At 39.1% G+C, this 18780-nt stretch overlaps 1 protein-coding gene across 20 annotated transcripts in view; it reads left to right on the top strand.

Moving 5' to 3' along the window:
- Positions 1 to 18780, top strand: part of cacna1ab (calcium channel, voltage-dependent, P/Q type, alpha 1A subunit, b) — a 162560-nt gene that overhangs the window by 35259 nt on the left and 108521 nt on the right. For all 20 annotated transcript variants that reach the window (XM_036210818.1, XM_036210814.1, XM_036210822.1 and 17 more), the window contains exons 2-3: positions 7912 to 8017; positions 8802 to 8941. In XM_036210818.1, the coding sequence (XP_036066711.1) occupies positions 7912 to 8017; positions 8802 to 8941 (246 nt within the window). The remainder of the gene's footprint in view (positions 1 to 7911; positions 8018 to 8801; positions 8942 to 18780) is intronic.

The following is an 18780-nucleotide window of genomic DNA, read 5'->3' on the forward strand; positions in this document are numbered from 1 at the left end:
TGAATAGATAGAAATTGAAATCAAACCGATCCAGGCTCTGATGAATCGAATCGATTCTGAAAATTATTGGCGCTACCAAGCCCTATTTAGCAGGTTTAGAAGACATATGGACAGACAAAACAATGAAAAATTAAATGTTAAACAAGCAGTTGAGGAGAAGATGAATCTCCCCCAAAAAAATTTGTTAATGGAAAAAGGTTAAATCCAAATACACCAGTGGTGAGTCCTGGAGACAGGACCCTCCAATTATTTTGATTCAGATTTAAGTTCAGACATTGAATGTATTGCTGCTCAGCATTTTTCCCATACATTTATCAGGACGTTTGCTTTCTTTTTACCTATACGATTACCAACATTAGACCACTTTGCATAAAGTTTAATTACCTAAAAATTGGCTTTGTAAACCCTCTGCATTGATTTGTTCATTTATGAAAATGTAGCGAACCTTGATAAATAGAAACAAATGATGGAAATCTCTGCAGGTGTGGTAGATGAAGGGGAGGAAGCCAGCGAGAAAGTATACGCTTGCATCACGTCCATAAAGGAAGCGACTCTTGCTGAGTCGATGGCTACACTTTCATTTATTTGATAAAGCTTCATTTGGTGTGATTTAAAATCTCCCCTTCATCAGGCTCGGCTCCCCTAAAGCACAGCCTCAGCGCCACGCCAAAATGCATCATCAGCTGAAAACGCTCGCGCACTCACTCGGACAGATACACACACTCAGCCTACACACACATAGCAAAAACATGCGCAAAGATGCTTTTCATAAGCACTTGGAGGAAGTTGGAAGGGGATTTGTGGAGGACACTGCAGGATTTTTATGAGTTTATTGTTTCCATTAATTAATTTAGCTCTCATATACGTTCATGTTGAAGGCAAGGAACTGTAGATGGAGACATAAACTATATCTGAAAAACAGATCTTTGCAAAGAGAACGTCACCTCTGTTCATGGGGCCCTTGAAGAGGGTATTGGGGGGACCGGGTCCAACAGTACCTCCCACAATTCAAACAGAATTTTTAATGAAATGCTGCCGCTCTGCAGAAACTATATCCTAGACTTGGTGACACAGATTTTGGCTAAAAGTGGCATAAATATAATGAAACGACCATTGGGGACGCTTTTAAAATAGATCAAAACACGGTGGAAGTGGGTCTTTACAGATCTATTCAGACCGGAAAAGTCTGTTAGTCCGGACCGAGTCTACGTAATTTGGTCCCGATTGAGTCCTGAACCGTGAGTTTGGTATGCATTCAGACATTTTGTGTTTCAAACCAAAGCTAGTAAACAAAACCACATGACTGAAGATCTTTTCAGTCAATGGCCAGGAATTAGAAGAGCGGTGGAAAGCAACGAGAGAAAGAATAATGGAACTCCTACAATTTGCAGTCCATGATGGAATAGTTCAAACATTATATTTCGCTGATCAATTATGAACGTCTGTACCAATGCCGGATGCAACACCTTTTACTGCTACTTTGGGACTGTGGAGGCATGCTGCAAGGCGGATACTGAGGAGACGATGGCTAAGAGGGTACACTGATAAGTGTTTATGACATACACAGGGTTTCCCATAAGTCTTCATACATAGAAGATATAATGCCCCACAGAAGGCATTTGGATAAAGAGCAAAACAGCAGTCATATAGAGCAGGGATCCCCAAACATTTTCTTGTGAGGGCCACATAGTGGTTTTCTTCTCTGATGCAGGGCCAGGGTCAGTTTGTAGACTAACGGGATGCGTCTTAACACAAACATTTAAAGTGTTAGAAAAGGCCATAGATAACCTGATAGGTGCAAAGACTACAGAAGGAATAAAAACCACACTATGCGTGTCTCGATCACATGATCAGACTGGAAAAAAATATATATATATACATATATATTTATGCATCTCTGATAGTGTTCAGGGGGCCGGTCCCGGCCCGTAGTTTGTGGCCCCCTGATATAGAGCATATTACATAAATAAAAATGGTTTATGTCAAGAAACATTCATTTTTTCTTATGTATGGAGGCATTTGGGACACCCAGTAGATTGTCAGGTAAACAGTGTAAGAAACTGTTTGAATCACCCTTAACAGTTACTTTAATTAACCTGTATTCATCCGACCAAAATTCAATGAGTTGCTGTGTCTCATTGTTGCTCCACGTTTGTCTGTGTCCCTCTGTTCACATACTGTAATGCTCGGTTATGGTGGCCGCTTGGTTTCAATTGTTCCTCTCCAAGCACGGAGTTTATTTCGACTGAGGAAACTCAGACCGGACTGGAGCTCAGTCCAATTGGAAACGAATTGAGAACACCTTGAAAGATGTCCGAGAGCAGTTCCTGGTCCTAGAACAGGGTCCGCTTGATGGTATTCAGACTAATAATTTGTTCCTGACTATCGGGGGAAACGAACTCTGGTTCACTTTAAGCAAACCAAATGTGCCCAGTCTGAATACAAACTAAGTGATGGCTTTTGTTGCTCCATCCTTGTCAATCCAACTCAGTAGCCTTGAAATAGAGTGTCCGCCCTGAGACTGGAAGGTTGTGAGTTCAAATCCAGGGCGAGTCATACCAAAGACTTAAAATGGGAGCTACTGCCTCCCTGCTTGTAACTCAGCATTGAATGGCTGGTTTGGGGGGGTTAAACGACCAAATGGTTCCCAAGCGCGGCTGTGTTTGCAGCTCACCGCTCCCCGAAGATCAAATGCAAAAAAAAAAAAAATACATTTCACACACCTAAATCCATGACAACTAATGAGACTTTCACCAGATTTTTTTTTGGATCATTAAAGTTTATTGTCTTGTCCAACAAAGATCTTCAGATACCACAAGCATATTTTGACTATTCTATGTCAATAAGCATTTTAATCTTTGTTGCTTGTGATTTCATTCATCCTGTAAATCTTTTCCAAACGTAAGAATTTAAGAGAATTGTCCCCAACTGCAGACAGGAGTGAAGTGTGGCTGCACAGCTCAGTCCGCTGTTACTCTCACCACAAATACGTCAGCTAGGAATTAGTTTTACACTGCAAGGCAAAATGGATGGTGGTGTGAGTGTGTGAAAGGAGTCAATTGAGTAGATCGCACATGAAATGACAGGTGACAGCACTTGTAGCGAATGTTATCCTCACCTGCAAGTTGACCGGCGCCGCAGATGAGCCAACATTTATCCAGCACTTGGAGTCTGCAAATTGTTGCACTAATGACTGACTGCAGCAGCGGTTTGCTGTGTTTACAGTAAAAGACAATTACTAGGGGGTGTTAAGAAAGATTATACGAGTGCACTTGTGCTTTTGTTTATAATCTGAATACTCAAGCCACTGAAGTAATGTGCTGTAGATAAAAATACCCGTCATCAAATGATTAGTTAAGGCTTTACCGTGTTTAACCCATGTCGTTTTATTTGTGTTTGTGTATGTGTTATTCTTTAGACTTTTAATGCAAGAAACTCTATATAATAGTTAATTTTAAATAATGCTTTTATTTGATTATATCTAATGTTTTTATAATGGATGTTCTATTTAATTTTGCTTTATACAGTTTCATGAATGAAACCAAAATATTTCATTTGATGTTTGTTTGCTTTATTTTAGCACACAACCAAGAGGGGGTCTCTCTGACTCCACAAACAATTCCCATTCATGTTCCCATTCCCAAATCCCCTTATGCTGTGCTCACTCTCCGGAAGCATTTAAAGTAGGCCTTTATTGTTAAGCAGTTTCCACGCAGACCAAATATTTGTCCATTATTTTATTTCTTGGTTATCGTAGTGTCCTTGAACAGTTATGACAGGTATCTGATTGTGAAAAAAATAATATAAACAAATGGAATTCTCACCAATAATTAGAATTTTTCCAATAAGTTTGATTTAAATAGTATTGGCCCATTTAAAGTACAGCAACGGAATATATTCCACATAGTTTATGTTTCAGTGTTACAATGTTAATTTATTTGAATTATTTATTTAATTAATTTGTTTTCTTTTCATTTCTCTCTACTATTTTACAATGACTTCTTGTTGGTATGATGCACTTTTGAAATTGACACTATGGAACAAATAAAGTTTATTCGTCAAGTCACAATCAGAATTGTAAAGGCTAATAATTATAAAGTATAAATAAAGGAAGAACGGCAGAAATGTGATCTAGAAAGCTGCTTAAGACAACTCAAAGCCAAAAGGCCCAACTCATTTTAACAGTCTAAGACCAGATGTACTGTATTTTCCTGACCATAGGGCACACCGGATTATAAGACGCACCATCAATGAATGGACAATTTTTATAAACTTATAAACTATGCAGAGATGCATCTCAGCAGCACAGCACTTTCTTCTAATGCAAAAATTTCATACAAGCGCCTTGAGTTATCAGAGTTTTTGTGACGAACTGGAGTCACGTGACTGTAAAAAAAAAATCAGCCTATACGCCATGAATAAAGAAACGTGAATAAGTGGGGGAACACTCCCAACATTGTTTGCAACATGTAAAAAAACAGGCTGATACTGCTAAAAAAAAGCATTAATGTAACCACGTTAACTCTTAATTTTGTTTGTAACAAAATAAAACTCCAACACTGCTATACGTTAGCCACGTTAGCTAACCTATACACTTGTAGCTCTCAACCTTGTTTGCCACACGTAAAACAGACAAACTAAAACAAACGTTACTGTGGCTACACGATCTCCCAACCTTGTTGATTACATGTAAAGAAAAGAAAGTCCAGTACCACTACACATTAGCTGCATTTGTGTATTCACAATATCACTCAACCTTGTTTGGAACTCGTATAAAAACAGACATTCTGACAGAGCGTCGTGTATCTCTCATATCGCTTGGAAATCAGTAAACACAACTCGAAATAATCCAAATATAAGGCGCTCTGGATTACTCTGCTTTAAAAAAAAAAAAAAAAGGTTTAAGTACTATTTATATAGCCCAATATCACAAAGAAAAAAAGGCCTCATTGGGCTTCATGCTGGTAAGTTTACAGATGCAAAATGTTAGTCATAAAATATGAACAATTGCTAAAACTAAACAGAATAAATAAAACTGGTTATCCCTGTCCTTAGACCCTCCCTCCTAGTAAGGAAAAACCCCTAAAAAACCTGATTCAAGAAAAAAAGGAGAAACCTCAGGGATGTCCACATGAGGGAGAGACCCTCTCCTTAGGCCTAAAGGACAAAAAATAAAATACAGTTGTAAAAAATCTATTAGAATATTTGTTTTTTTTTATCTTGACAAACTTACTAATTTAGAAAAAATATAAACACATTAGAATTGTTGAATGTGGTCATCTGATTATTTCTTGTTGGCAGATTTTTGGGTCATCTGAACCACAGATGAGGGAAAGTGTTATTATTATTTTTTTTTAATCTTGATGAAAAGACTGAAGTGACACATCTGGAAAATGAAGCGATTGAGTGAAGCCACAGTTTACAGAAGAAGAAAAAAAAAACCATCCGAGCAGCTGGCACCAACTTTACACTGCAGGTGTCTACTAATTCAGTTGAAAAAAACAGTAGAAAATATAATAAGGTTTTTATTCTGACTTGGACTGCTTTGTGCACGTTTAAAGAAAGCCTGTGGCTTATCTGCTTTATGTTTTTATTTAACAGTAATTCAACTTAAGAATTTATAAATGCATATATTTCAGTTGATATTCAGAATGAGCATCATGTAGTCAATCTTTGGCATAGATGATTTATATTTATGAAGTTTATGAAAAGTCTGTTTAGTATTAAAGCAAAAACACAAAATGTTTTCATTGTTATTTTTATTCAGCCTAATTGATAATGAGCAGGCATCTTTGTTGCATAGTGTATCAAAAAAAATTCTTGGTAATTTAAAGGGATTCTAAAGGAAATCGTTAAAGTCCAGGTGTTGAAGCTGTGTACTTGTACACAATGCTTGGTTGGCCTGTGTTCCAACAATGCAGGATGTTGAAGGGGTTGAGGAGAGATGTTCTTCTGTTCTTGGACACTTCCAGAAATCTGTGACAGTCTCTCTTTTTTTCTGCTTTTTATCATCTTTACGTGGGAAAGATGATGTTACAGAATAAGAACTTGTTTTTCTGTCACAACCTGACTTAATCTGAGACTGAAGGCAAGCAACCCTGAATTACAGGCTGCTTTAAAGTGAATGCAATATCTGATTAAGAATAGCCAAACGTGTGTGTGTATGTGAGAGAGGTATTTACGGAGACGTGATGTTTGTGGCTATTGGTCATCGCTTCCCTTTCTTCAGAGCCAAATTCTGTGCTCAGTAAATGTTGGTGATTCAGTCTTTTTTTTCTCTTGTGTTTTTCAAAAAAAACAACTAATGTTAAAAAGGAAAAAAAAATGGAAGATCAAATTTTGAGGTTGATGGGAAATAAGGTAGAGAGATGGATCAGGCAAATAGACAAACAGAAATGATGCTGAAAGAGATAAAAGATCTCCACAATATATAGAAAGAGACTGCAGCAATATGAAGAAATGGGAGGAAATGAGAGAGGCACATAGAGCAGTGCTACCTTCTGCTTCCAGCAGGTTGTTAGGCCAGCAGAGTGTGTGTCTGCTGAATAATAGATGTTGTGGCAGGCATGTCTACTCACACAACGCACACACAAACACACACGGTACGTTGGATCAGTGGGCTGCACTATAGGAAAAAAGCAAAACCAATCACAATCTGTGCTTGGTTTTAAAAAAATCAAAACACATTGCCTTTATTTTTAAAAAGTAGTGATGAGATGTTGTAGCTATGCTGTGGTGCCACGATACATGTGTGCATCCGTGTGTAAGCTGTATGTTCGAAACCCCAGAGCCAATTTGTGTTGGAAGCCAGTTTGCTTACGGTTTTATAGATAATGTATAGCTGATCTCATGGTTTTCCACTCTGTATTGTATTCCTGCTTACTCTGGAGCTGCCTTTTGTCTGCAGAAACGCTGCTCTGTAACCACAAGCCTTAATGCATGTGAGATGGTTCTCCTCCAAGATCCTTTATTGTTCTGTTTCCATCAAACTGACCGCGTAGTGCACATGCATGTTGACACAATTTACTGTTAAACAGTTCTTTTCTTTAGGGCTTTTTGTGTTGGATGCAAAAGAAAAAAAACGCACAAAACGTTCTTTTAATTGTGAAAATTGACATTTTTGAGCTTGTTTTCCACTTTTGCACAGACGAGAGGATGCTGTGCCAGCCGGCCTGCATGCAGTACTGCAGAACGACCTGTCCGATCTCCTCTCATCATCCAGTGCAAACACACACATACACTTGGAGACCATCCTCCAGCCATGGTGTCAATGTCAGGCTCGCATCCAGTAAACACGACAACAGACACGTAGTCCCTGCACGCACGCTCAGACGCACATGCAAGGAGACAGACACTTACATGCGGACTAACAAGATAATGACTGGCCAATTAGGCACAGGCTTGATCTGTCTCTATGTATCCAGTCATCTTAGCCCCTCCAGCAGCCATTACTAAGGCATGGGCACACACAAACACACTGCAACAGATCCAAACACACTTGAATGGACGGGTTGCTGTGAAAAGCTGGCTGCTCCACCGGCTGACCTCTGTGAGTCAGAGCGCGGGTGTGCAGGAATCTTATTCTCTGCAAGACCTGGAGTAAACTGACCGTTTTTAGCTTCTTCAGTGGTTGAGCTGTGTTTCCTGTGTGTGATTGGTGCAATACGACTCACAGACTAGAGAAAGAATAGAGTGGGCCATAAATCACTGCCTGTTTTCACAACGCTGTCCTGGAAACAGGTGATTGACAACGGAGTGGATCCCACGTGGAGACTTAAAAAACACTGACATTTTGGGAACGTAGTTCTTTTAAAAGTGGCCTCATTTTGCTTTGATGGTGATATACACAGCCTGTGTGTGTGAAATGTGTCGTATGTGATGTGTTGGTTTTGGCCTTGACCTCTGCTGCACTCCGTTTGAATGGATGATCCTCACCACCATCATTGCAAACTGCATCGTACTGGCTTTGGAGCAGCACCTTCCCGATGGAGACAAGACGCCTCTGTCTGAACGACTGGTAACACACACAAACACACACACATGCCCGCGAGCAGTGCATTCACAACACAATTGCACAATCATCGCGTGCAGAAATGGAATTATACACAAAAGGCTGCAAACGTTGAGACAGTCAGACTAGGGAGACATGCCTCCTAAGTAAACATTCATAGAAAAGCCCACAGAGGGAAAATCAAACAGAGAAATCTAAATAAATAGTTTTCAATATCAAGCCTCATGACTTTAGTCTCCATTTAAAGCTTGAAAGCTCTGATAAAGCGCTGCGAAGCTGCGCAGAATAGACGCCACCTTCATTTGGCGCCCTTGTTAACCTATTGCGCAGACGACCTCTGTGGCCGACTATTTCTAGCGCAAACCGCGTGTGATCTACATCTGCATCTGGGAGGAAGTTACGCCAAGGCACAAGAAAATCCGGTCAATTTTCAAAATATATCAAATTTTTTACATTAAAATACAATGATTGACAAATGCATTAATATTTTTTGTATCTAAACAGACTGTAGAGAGGAAAATAAATGCACAAACACAACACACAAAAAAACAGACACTCCAAATGTGCGTATTCTGGATATATATATATATATATATATATATATATATATATATATATATATATATATATATATAAATATTTGAAATGAAGATGAATGTTTTAAAAATTCCCTGACTGATCCTAATTATTTTCTTCCATTTTCTCCTTTCTTTTTGGGTTCTTGTCCCCTCACCTAATTCTCTCTTTTTCTTTTGTGGCGTACCACCTTCTGTCCTCTTGCTCTTTGCAGGAGGAGACGGAGCCTTACTTCATAGCCATCTTCTGTTTCGAGTCTGGGATAAAGATCCTGGCTCTGGGTTTTGCGTTACATAAGGGCTCCTACCTGAGGAACGGCTGGAACGTCATGGACTTTGTGGTCGTACTCACTGGGTGAGTCTCCTAACACCCGTTACCTAGACGCCATCATTTTTGGTGTTTTTTTGACTTTCTGCAAAAAGACTCAAGAGGAAGTCAGTGGCTGCATTGCTTTTTCACATGTTCAACACCAAAGATTTCTCTGTTTATCGAGAGCAGAGGCATGTTTGTTAACCATCTGACTGTTGTGGATGATAAATGTCTCTCTGAACATACATTTTTTTTCTTTACTTAAATCTGTGATGACAATATAAAAGGAAAGGTTTATAAAAGAGAGATGTAGATGTGTAGGCTTTTGGAATTTCTTCCTTCATAAGCAAAACAACAGTGACCAGATCCTGTCAAAACCATTGACTGTATGTGAGATATGGACTGAGTGACCTGTCCCTTCATCACAGTCCAAACAGGAAGTATCCGCTGGTTCCAAGAAGCCAAAATCCCTTAGACTCCTATTAAGAAACAAACAGCTATTACTCAGTCATTATATTTGTCAGAAAACCCATTCTTGCTCTGGTACCTTTTCTAAGATGTTCTTCCTAATCCTATATATATATATATATATATATATATATTGACTTTAGTGAAAGTTATATAAGTTATTAACTGGCCAATCATATTCCTCTATACAAGCATGTGGCAATGTTGGCCCCACCCCAAATATTCAAAACGGTTGACAGACCCTTCTGAGCCCGCTTTCATGTGGTAGGGGTGTGGACTTCCAACAAGCTTACTCCTGATTGGCTGCTATAGAAACGATGACTCAGACCGGCTCGGAATAATCTCTGCTCACTGACGTCTGGCTCCAACATGGCTGCCTCTATTGCGCACAAAAATGGCAACTGAAATGACTTCCTTTTTCTATGGGTGTCTATGGGTGACATCACATCCGCTCGGTCCAGTTCTCATATACAGTAAGTGGTCAAAACCTGGTCATTTCCAGCATTGGGCAAATAGGCTATCCCTCTGTTTGACCTATCTCCTCAGGAAGTATAGAGTTATAGTTAAACCATTTGTTCAAAATGAACCCCTAATGATGACTGTCGAGGGTAAGGCATGGTGTTCCGTTTTTTAAGTCTTCCGTTAACCAGATTGTTGGATTAAACTCACCATCTCCCAATCACAGGGCAGACGCTCAACCACTAGAACATTGAGGTGGTCTACTTGTGTTTTTGGGTACATGTGGAGTGGTGGAATAGCTATTAGGGCTGCCACGATTAGTCGACTAATCGACGACTAATCGACTATTAAAATAGTCGATTAGTCATTATGTTATATTATATGGAGTCAGAATTTAGTAAAGTTGAAAGTTAAAATGATGTTCTGCTAGATTTTTTGACTATTTTGGCATTTATTAAGATTTTTTAGGCTATTTTGGATTTTTAAATTTAGCTACATGCTAGCTGTTTTTAGAAAACAGGCTTTTTTAAGGTTTTTTAGGCTGTTTGGTAGTTTAGCCAATATTTCAGCTACATGTTTGCTGTTTTAGCTAATTCAGGCTTTTTTCGTGTTTTAGGCTATTTTTGTGTTTAGCTAATTTTTCAGCTACATGCTAGCTTTTCTATCTAACTTCGGCTTGTTTTAGTTTTTAAGCTATTTTGGAATTTAGCTAATATTTTAGCTGCTTTGGCTAATTTGGGTTTTTTTTTGTTTTTTAAGCTATTTTGTGTTCAGCTACATGCTAGCTGTTTTGGCTAACTTAAGCTTTCTTATGTTTTTTTTCAGGCCATTTTGGAGTTTAGCTAATACTTCAGATACATGCTAGCTGTTTTGGCTAACCTAGGCTTTTTTTTAGGCTAATTTGGCCTTTAACTAATATTTTAGCTGGCTATCAGCATCTTCAGCTGTTGTCAGCAGCATCTTTTGCAACCAGATTCAGCTTACATTCTATCTATGATAATGCTAATGAGAATATATTTAGTTTTTAGTTAGTTTAAAGCTAATTATGGTTAAGATGTGTGTTTTACATCCACTTTGTGTAGGATGGGATTAGTCAAATAATCGTAAAAAATAATCGGTGATTAGTCGACTTTTAAAATAATCGTTTGTGGCAGCTCTAATTGCTATACTTCTGTCTGTGGTTACATCCAAAAATAGGAGATCAAGAGGCAGCTTTTGTGTATATATTTGGACTCAAACTTAGTGCTTATAATATTAAAGACATGAATGATTGTATCTCATCTTTTAGAATTCGAACATAACAGAAACATGGAAGTGCTGCTGTTTGTGTGTTTCTGGGATCACAGCATGTCTTCCTTCTTTTCTGATCCTGCTCACTTAGGCTGAAACAGCAGAGGTCTGGTTTGACAAGGTGTGTGTGTGTGATCAGGGCCACTCCCCCTTAGTCGCTTTGCTCTTTAATGAGGACACACACACAAACACACGGGCTAGATCAGAGTATCGCTGCAGGAAGCGGCAGCCGGGGCAAAGTGAAATGTCACTTCACTGAGAGATGAGGGGAAGGCAGGTTTGTTGTTATGGCGATGGCTACCAGAGGGACTGCAAAGCGTTTGCCATCCCCCCGGTGTTTTTTTGTCTAAATGTCTAACAATATGGTGATAAGACCAATGGTTAGATGTGGATTGTGGCATATTATACACCTTGTAATCAGAAAAAATAGCAGGATACGCATAAAAACTCACTTATTTGTAGTTTCCTTTCCCAAAGATGTCACACACCGGCTAAAAAACTGAAAAGCAAACAAAATGTGTCAAAAAAGGCAACATATGCAGACAGAAAAGAAAGTTCCTAAAATTTAGACCAACAAAAATGCAGAAATTGTAAACTAACTTAAAAAAATGTTTCCCTGGAGTTGTTTTCTTTCCCGTAGGCCCTGAACGTAGCACACTGTCAGACTTTACCTATCCACATTACGGTAACAAGCTGGCAACACTATCGCCAGCATCATACCGTGACTCTGGGTCAACAGTTTCTGAATTGGCATGAAACACTCACTAATCTTCATAAAAGATAAGTGGTTAGAACTAGTGCTGTCATGCAATAATTCATCTATTTTAAATCTAACCTAATAATTGTCGTGAAAAGCCTCATAATAAGGTATTTTTATTTAAAATTATGACATTTTGGAGCAGTAAAAGTTCAAAATACAAATTTTTCTTTCATAACAGACTTTCACTTCACCAAGAGGTATTTCTTTCAATATCAAGCAATTAGAGGTAAAAAAAAACAAGAAATTTAACACACAAAGACAATAGGGACAGTTTTTCTGAGCAATACAGAAATTATTAACCACAAACTTTTCATGAATACCATCATACATGTTGATACACCTTATTACAATGTTAATCATCTGAAATAATGTCCTGGTTGGGCTTTATCCCTTACATTAATTATAATTGGTGAAGCATTATGGCTTTGTTTTGGGTTTGTTCTGTTAAGAAACACAGAGTTGCACACTGACAACGTCACAGTGTACGGGGACGCCAAAGCCTTCAGTAAAATACGTTTGAAATGTATTTTTCATAGCTCTACTTTAAAGTAGTGTTGAATATTTGTTACTTCATGATACATTATTATTTAGCTTTAAAAAGACACATTTATATGCAGGTTTTTTATATATCTATTGAACTTTTAAGCTATTTTGTAAGCAGTTGAAACAGATAAGAGCTTTTATAGTTCTGTAAGGATTGCTTTCTTTCATTATGCATACTATTTCCAAACTATTAGAATATAATGGAAAAGTGTATTCATTTCCATCACTCAATAAAAAAAGTGTTCATAGTATATGGATTTAGGGCCCACTGTTGAACTGATTTCAAGTATATGTTTATTTTTTTTATAATTGAGGTTCCAGCTCATAAAACCCAGAAAAAAGATTTCAGAAAATTAGAACACCATGGAGAAATCACCATTTCATTCTCAGTTTTTTTACAGAAAGATTAAGACATATATTATGATCACAACAAATCAGTAAAAAATAGTAAGGATAAAAGTAAGGAAGCAGAGTCGCAGCCTCACCTTTATTTTAGCACACTCATTTTGGATAAAATATATTTTTTGTAGATTTTAAAAGGGGCACGCCAAAATTCTAGAGATTGAAGTTTAACTCTTTGAAGTTGAGGGAAAATGTGTTAAGTAAAAGTGACGCTTAAAAGAGCAGAAGCAAAGTTTCATGATTTTGTGCGTCCAGAGTGAATAATGAATCTTGTTAAGATGTCTTGGCTGTGTGAACCCCCACGGATATCAGTGGTTTACAGGAGTCCCTCCTGCTGAGGGCAGTGATGCAACAATGAAATGTGCTGCAGCTGCACGCCCCACTGATTCTTCCCCATTTATTTCATTATCAAATTAGGCAGGAAATATGTGGATAATATCACTGACTGAACAGCAGTGCTGTTCAAATTGATTTACCTGCCATTATTTCACCACTCCAGCCTTCTTCACACAATCAAAGGAGCATACTGTTCACATTTCAGGTTGTGCTCCAGCCTCTGTGTGCCTCACATGCTCAGCAGAAGAAGTAGAGTTAACATAAAAACTTTACAATAAACACAACTTCTTCTTTTCCTTTGGGCTTTTCCCTTCAGGGGTCGCCACAGCGAATCAGTTTCCTCCATCTTCAGCATCCTCCACTCTAACACCAGCCACCTTCATGTCTTCATTCACTGCATCCATAAACCTCCTCTTTGGTCTTCCTCTAGACCTCTTTCCTGGCAGCTCTAGACTCAGCATCCTTCTACCAATATATTCACTGTCTCTCCTCTGAACATGTCCAAACCATCTCAGTCTGGCCTCTCTGACTTTATCTCCAAAACCTCTAACATGTGCTGTCCCTCTGATGTATTCATTCCTGATCCTATCCATCCTGGTCACTCCCAAAGAGAACCTCAGCATCTTCATCACCAGTCCTGTTTTGAGGGTTTTCTAATTGTTCCCACTGAAGTGCACCTACTGTCAATTCCATGAACACCAATACAGCTGAAATTGATTAACGAGGCCCTCAGCTGCTGAACCAACCAGAAAATTATCAGACAGGTTTAACTCAATTCATGCCAAGCCCAGTAAAAAAAGTGTTCCTTCAATTTTTGTGAGCAGTGTATATTCTAAATTTGGTGTTGAATGATGTTAGGAAACAAGTACTCTGTAGATCCAGTAAAACCTAAGAATTGATTTGATCCAATGTCCTTTCTATTTACAAATGCTGCATTAGTGTGTATTTTTCCCCCTCATTAAAACACACTTTTTGATTAATCAACAGGCAAAGTAAGCCCTGAAATATTGAGCAGTCCCTTTTTGAGAAACGCTTTTACTACCATCACATTTCCAAAGGGTTACCTTTCCAATTAGGAATCAATCAGTCAAAGCTGTAGACCCCAATGCACAACTATGAATATGCGGCTTCAAAATGCTATCATGAAAAGTCAGCACTTCTGCTGCACCAAAGATGGATGGATGGTCGTATGAATGGATGGATGGCTAGATTCAGCAGATGGATAAATGATATGGGGAGAGGGAGGCTGTGAGAGAGCCCTCTGAGACTGATGATTCCCCTTTTTAGAGGAGCAGTAGAATACTACTGCTGCTGCAAAGCGGAGGGAGGAGGAGGAGGAGGAAGAAGAATAAGACACGTGACAGCATCTCTTCACTTCCTTAGGCTCCAGATAACAGGACAGAAAGAGAGTGGGGGAAATTCGAGATGGGTTTGTCTTTTTCAAGATGCAGCGAGAAGCAAAGAGGAGTCTGAAGCTGCTGGAGGAAGATCACGTGAAAGAGAGGAGAGCGCTGGCTGGAGGGACAGACAGAGGCAGTGATGAGGAGGAGAGTGGGGTTTGGAAAAGGGTTGGGAGGAGGAAAAGCAAAGATGGAGATGGAACAAAAGAGGAGGGGAGAGAGGGAAATGAGAAATGCAGGGAAGGAATGAATGTGTGTGTGTAAGTGCTGCAGTAACCTGCTTTTCCCTGCTCCCTATGATCAATCACTCAGCACAACCTATAAACACACACTGCCGGCTCCTTATGGCGAATGCAAACACACTCATGGGCAAGACTTTTGCTTTCAGTTACTGTAGATGTAACACGATTACTATTCATGACCTAGATTGCTAATTAAAGGCACAATACAGATCCTCACAAATATTCCTTTAAAGCATTTAGTTAAAGCTATAATCAATGCATTTAATTGTATTTTTACAGAAAAAAAAACTTTTTCATGCTGGATCACTAAATAAAGGCTTCTTATATTTGTATATGTTCATTCATTTGTCTTAGAATGACATGCATTTTGTGACATTTATATAACAATGTACCTTTAAGGTATGTTATATTATGATGCACACCTTGATAAAACAAACAACAACAAAAAATAACGGTTGCTGCACTGTGACCAAATTTAACACAGATCTTCTCAAATAGATGTAAAATATATATGAAAATGGATGAGAAGTTCCAACCCGCCTTTGAGACAGGTAGAGTGACAATACTAATTCAGTGGATAGTGTTTGGTCCACTTTTTGGGATGGGGAGGCAATTGTATTGGGGTGAGAGACACCCTTCACTTTGTGTTTTGGGTTTTGGCCATGGTGCAGAAGTAGATCAGTCGACCTCTGATTGGTAGATTACAAGTTCGGTTTCCGCCCTGTCTGCCCATGTGTTGTACTAAAACACTGAACCTGACATTGTTCCTAGAAGTCATAGGTTGGCGCCAGTGTTTGGAGCCGTCATCATTGTGTGTAAATGGGTGAATAGGACTGTGACTTTAAAGCACTTCAAAGAAGGTAGTAAAGCGCTGTACCAGTATACGCCATTTACCATATTGGAGACCAAACCAAAAGATTCTGAAAGAAAACTCTTTTCCAGTGTTTTCGATTTCAACCATTTGTGGGTATAAAAAGACGATTTTGCCTGTGAGTCATTCTAATTTTATCATTCAAACAGCCATGAACACAACGTTGCTGAATGGATGAGTAGCACACCTGACCATAGCACGTCTTTGGGTCGGTAGTGGGCAGTCAGATGCTGCAGATGAACTTGGTGAATCCCTAAGTGTCGTCAGCAGACTTACATCAAGACACAGAACTACTAACAGAGTTTGTGACAGAGTCCTGTTAGTGACAGACCGCAGGATTGACCAATACCTAAGGACCTCTGGACTCAGACAAGGTTTTGGAAATGTCACACTGTTGCAGACCCATTTACCTACAGGAAAGACCACAAGCGACAGCTGTTGTATGACCTAGGTGGCGGTCAAGGGAGGGTGCCTTTATGGCTTAATCCTTGGAGTTAAAATCTATCCATCGGGACACAGAATGTCCAACACAATCTCACTCCCAACTCGTCACAGATTGATGTTTAGTTAAGAACCCTTCTGCATCATAAAACGATGTTTTGGGTGTCCCCAACTCGTCCTTTTTTGACGTGCTGGTTGTTTGTAAAATCAAGGGTCTGCAACCCTCAGAATGCATTACTGGAAGTGGACTGGTCCTCGGGACGTGTCCAGTGCCAGTACCCAAACCTTTTACCCTAACCTGTCACTGGACAGATGTGGTGCTGGACCCAAACTGGTACCAGACACGCTACCAGGTGCGAACTGGACCTGGTACCGGTACTGGGTTAGGGTACCGGTACGCTCCGTGTCCCAGTACTGGACTGGAGTAAGAATGTGCTGGAATGTCACCATCCCAAACTGGAGAGAGGCTGTGCTTATGCGGGAGACTAATCGCTACTCATCTTCTTAAGAGGGTTTGGACCACTGGGGTCCAAATCCAGGCCTTGGGTTGACTTCCTGCTGATTTTCCAGAAACCCTGCCTTATATGCTGTTAATTACCTGGATCTAGTGTGTTTGGCCAATAAGGAGCTTACCTGACATACCTGAACCAGGTAATCAGTCACGAGTAGGGCTTGGACATTTGGAAATCATGCAGGCAGCTGCCTTTGAGACCCAGTGTTGCCTATCCCTGCCCTAGAGTCACTCATGGGGAGCGGTGATGGGCTGGTGTAGGTTTGCTCCTAAACTCGGTCATCATGTGACCAAGTTCACCAGAGTGAGCCTGAAAACCTGGCAGGCAAGGTGTTAATTTCCTCTCAGATTACTGTTTTCAGTAAAATCCAAACATTTTATACTAAAATACAAATACATTATTGCTTGACTCAGTTAATTGTCAAATTGTAAACTAAAAAAAATGAAATGCAAATGTATTTACAAGCATTTAAAAGAAAAAAAAAGGTAAAATATAACATTTGTTGAGGTAAGCATGACAACAGTATTTGGCACACATACTTTTACACACAGTGACTGGCGCATTTAGTATTCAGAGATGTCCGCGTATTGATTTTCTGGCACCATACTCTGACGTCACATGGTAGGTAATCTAATCATTTACAGTAGAGTCTGGGCCATTTAATCAATGAGAGGACACCTAAGAAGTCCTCAGGACTCACCTAATGGGTATTCAGAGAGAAAATATTCAAGCATCTGTCCCGCCACTCCAGTGATGTGTGCATGGATATAAGTTTTTATGTCTGTTTTTTTAATAGAGAGGCAACAAAGTTAGTTTTTTGGAAATATTTTAAAGTGCTCTAAAATAACCTTAAATCAGTCATTAAATCATAATAATTGTCTTGTTTTCTAAATATTAGGAAGTTTGCTAATGGAACTTACCTAAGGCCTAATTGAATACATTAAGTTCAGTTTATATTAAATCTGTTAGACATATTAAGCTACTATGAAAGTTAAAAAAGGCAACAACAAAATGCAATCAAACATAAAGACAGTGACTTCCATGTTACTTCTTGCAGAAAAACTCCAATTGAGAATCAGCTGGAAGGGAAAATGAAGTCCCCAGGAAGGCATGCGGGAGAAAGAAAGTGTGAGAGTACGTGGCTGAAAGTTGTCCTTTTGCCATCACTTCCATTATCATTATTGCTCTGCAGTCATTTACAGACTTGTGGCTCTCCTTTAGGTTCGACCATACCCTCCAAACTCCCTGCCTGCAGGTTATTTACTGCATCTGAGCAAACATTTCTTCAGGGAAATAAGCTGCGCAAGCATTTTAATGATCTAAAGTTTGATGCGTGACACTTGAAATATGAGGATGATTGACAAAGCAGCGCATACTGACAGAATGTGAAGAGGAGTGTTGTTTCCTCTGTGCATTAATTGTCTTACCAGGAGACGTCCAAGTGTAATTTCAGCTAACAGCATGGGTGCTCGTGGAAGGATGGTCGGTGGTGTTTAATTCATCTGATTTATATTGTTTGAGTTTATCTAAAATGCAAAACACCCAGAGTGACGTTTTTTACAGGCACAGGTTAGGAGTTGTTTTGACAGTCGTAACAGAAATCCAGAATAGGCTTCAGAATGTCACTGTGGCGTCCAGTTTGACAACAGGCTTGGTAAGACAGAAAGACTGGTACTATTAACCTTTAACAAAAAAGCTTTTACTCTAGTGCCCTAACTCTTCAACCGTTGACGCAATTTATGTGGTTTCAGCAAAATCTGAAGCAGAGAAAAGCAGCTTTCACTGCACAGTGGTGACATAAAATCAACACAAATCATCGGATTCTTTCGCAGAGAAAAACAGATTTTGTTTGGCTTTACACTATTATGCAAAAGGCATCAGAATCGACAAATTTAGGCTGATTGTGTAAGCAAATATTGACGGTAAGCCAACGAGTGTGTGTTATTTAGATGACGATGTTAAGATGTTTGGTCATTCTGGAAAAACACTGAAGAAGAACCAAACATTTCTATTTTTAACCAATAAAAAAGAACATAAGTTTTATATCACTCTAACAAACTCGTAGTTCTTTTTTAAAGTATCAGCATTTCTAACTCCAGCTTATGATCTTTATGGAAAGGACAGAAGTCACCTCGTCATAATGAGCTATTATTTCAATTC

This window comes from Oryzias melastigma, unplaced genomic scaffold (assembly GCF_002922805.2).
Source record: "Oryzias melastigma strain HK-1 unplaced genomic scaffold, ASM292280v2 sc00251, whole genome shotgun sequence".
NCBI lineage: Eukaryota > Metazoa > Chordata > Actinopteri > Beloniformes > Adrianichthyidae > Oryzias > Oryzias melastigma.